We start from the raw sequence: 301 nt of genomic DNA on the forward strand, positions 1-301 counted from the left end.
ATTACCTCATGTGTTACACACATGCATACACATGCTCTCTCAGGTGCATGCATGCTAACACACACAAAGGACCTTACATATATCCTAAAATTCAAAACATGAGTGAACTAGTTGAACTGTAATCAAATTTCTCTGTTTTGTTTTCTACAACCTAGAGCAATCAAGCAGAGGACAACCGTTGGGGGAAATACGAGGTAACCAGCAAACGATTTTGAGTGCATTGTTTTGCTCCTATTATAATAATATCATAAAGTGATTATCTTCAGCTTGATAGATGCATTGCACTTTTAATGCACTGGCA

At 37.2% G+C, this 301-nt stretch overlaps 1 protein-coding gene across 2 annotated transcripts in view; it reads left to right on the top strand.

Annotated features, from left to right (window-relative positions):
- Positions 1–301, top strand: part of LOC119593471 (male-specific lethal 1 homolog) — an 18,979-nt gene that overhangs the window by 13,852 nt on the left and 4,826 nt on the right. Inside the window, exon 3 of one of the 2 annotated variants that reach the window (XM_037942400.1) lies at positions 156–194. The exons of the other annotated variant lie outside the window; for it this stretch is intronic. Coding sequence (XP_037798328.1) covers positions 156–194 — 39 coding nt within the window. The remainder of the gene's footprint in view (positions 1–155; positions 195–301) is intronic. 2 annotated transcript variants of the gene reach the window in all.

This window comes from Penaeus monodon, chromosome 32 (assembly GCF_015228065.2).
Source record: "Penaeus monodon isolate SGIC_2016 chromosome 32, NSTDA_Pmon_1, whole genome shotgun sequence".
NCBI lineage: Eukaryota > Metazoa > Arthropoda > Malacostraca > Decapoda > Penaeidae > Penaeus > Penaeus monodon.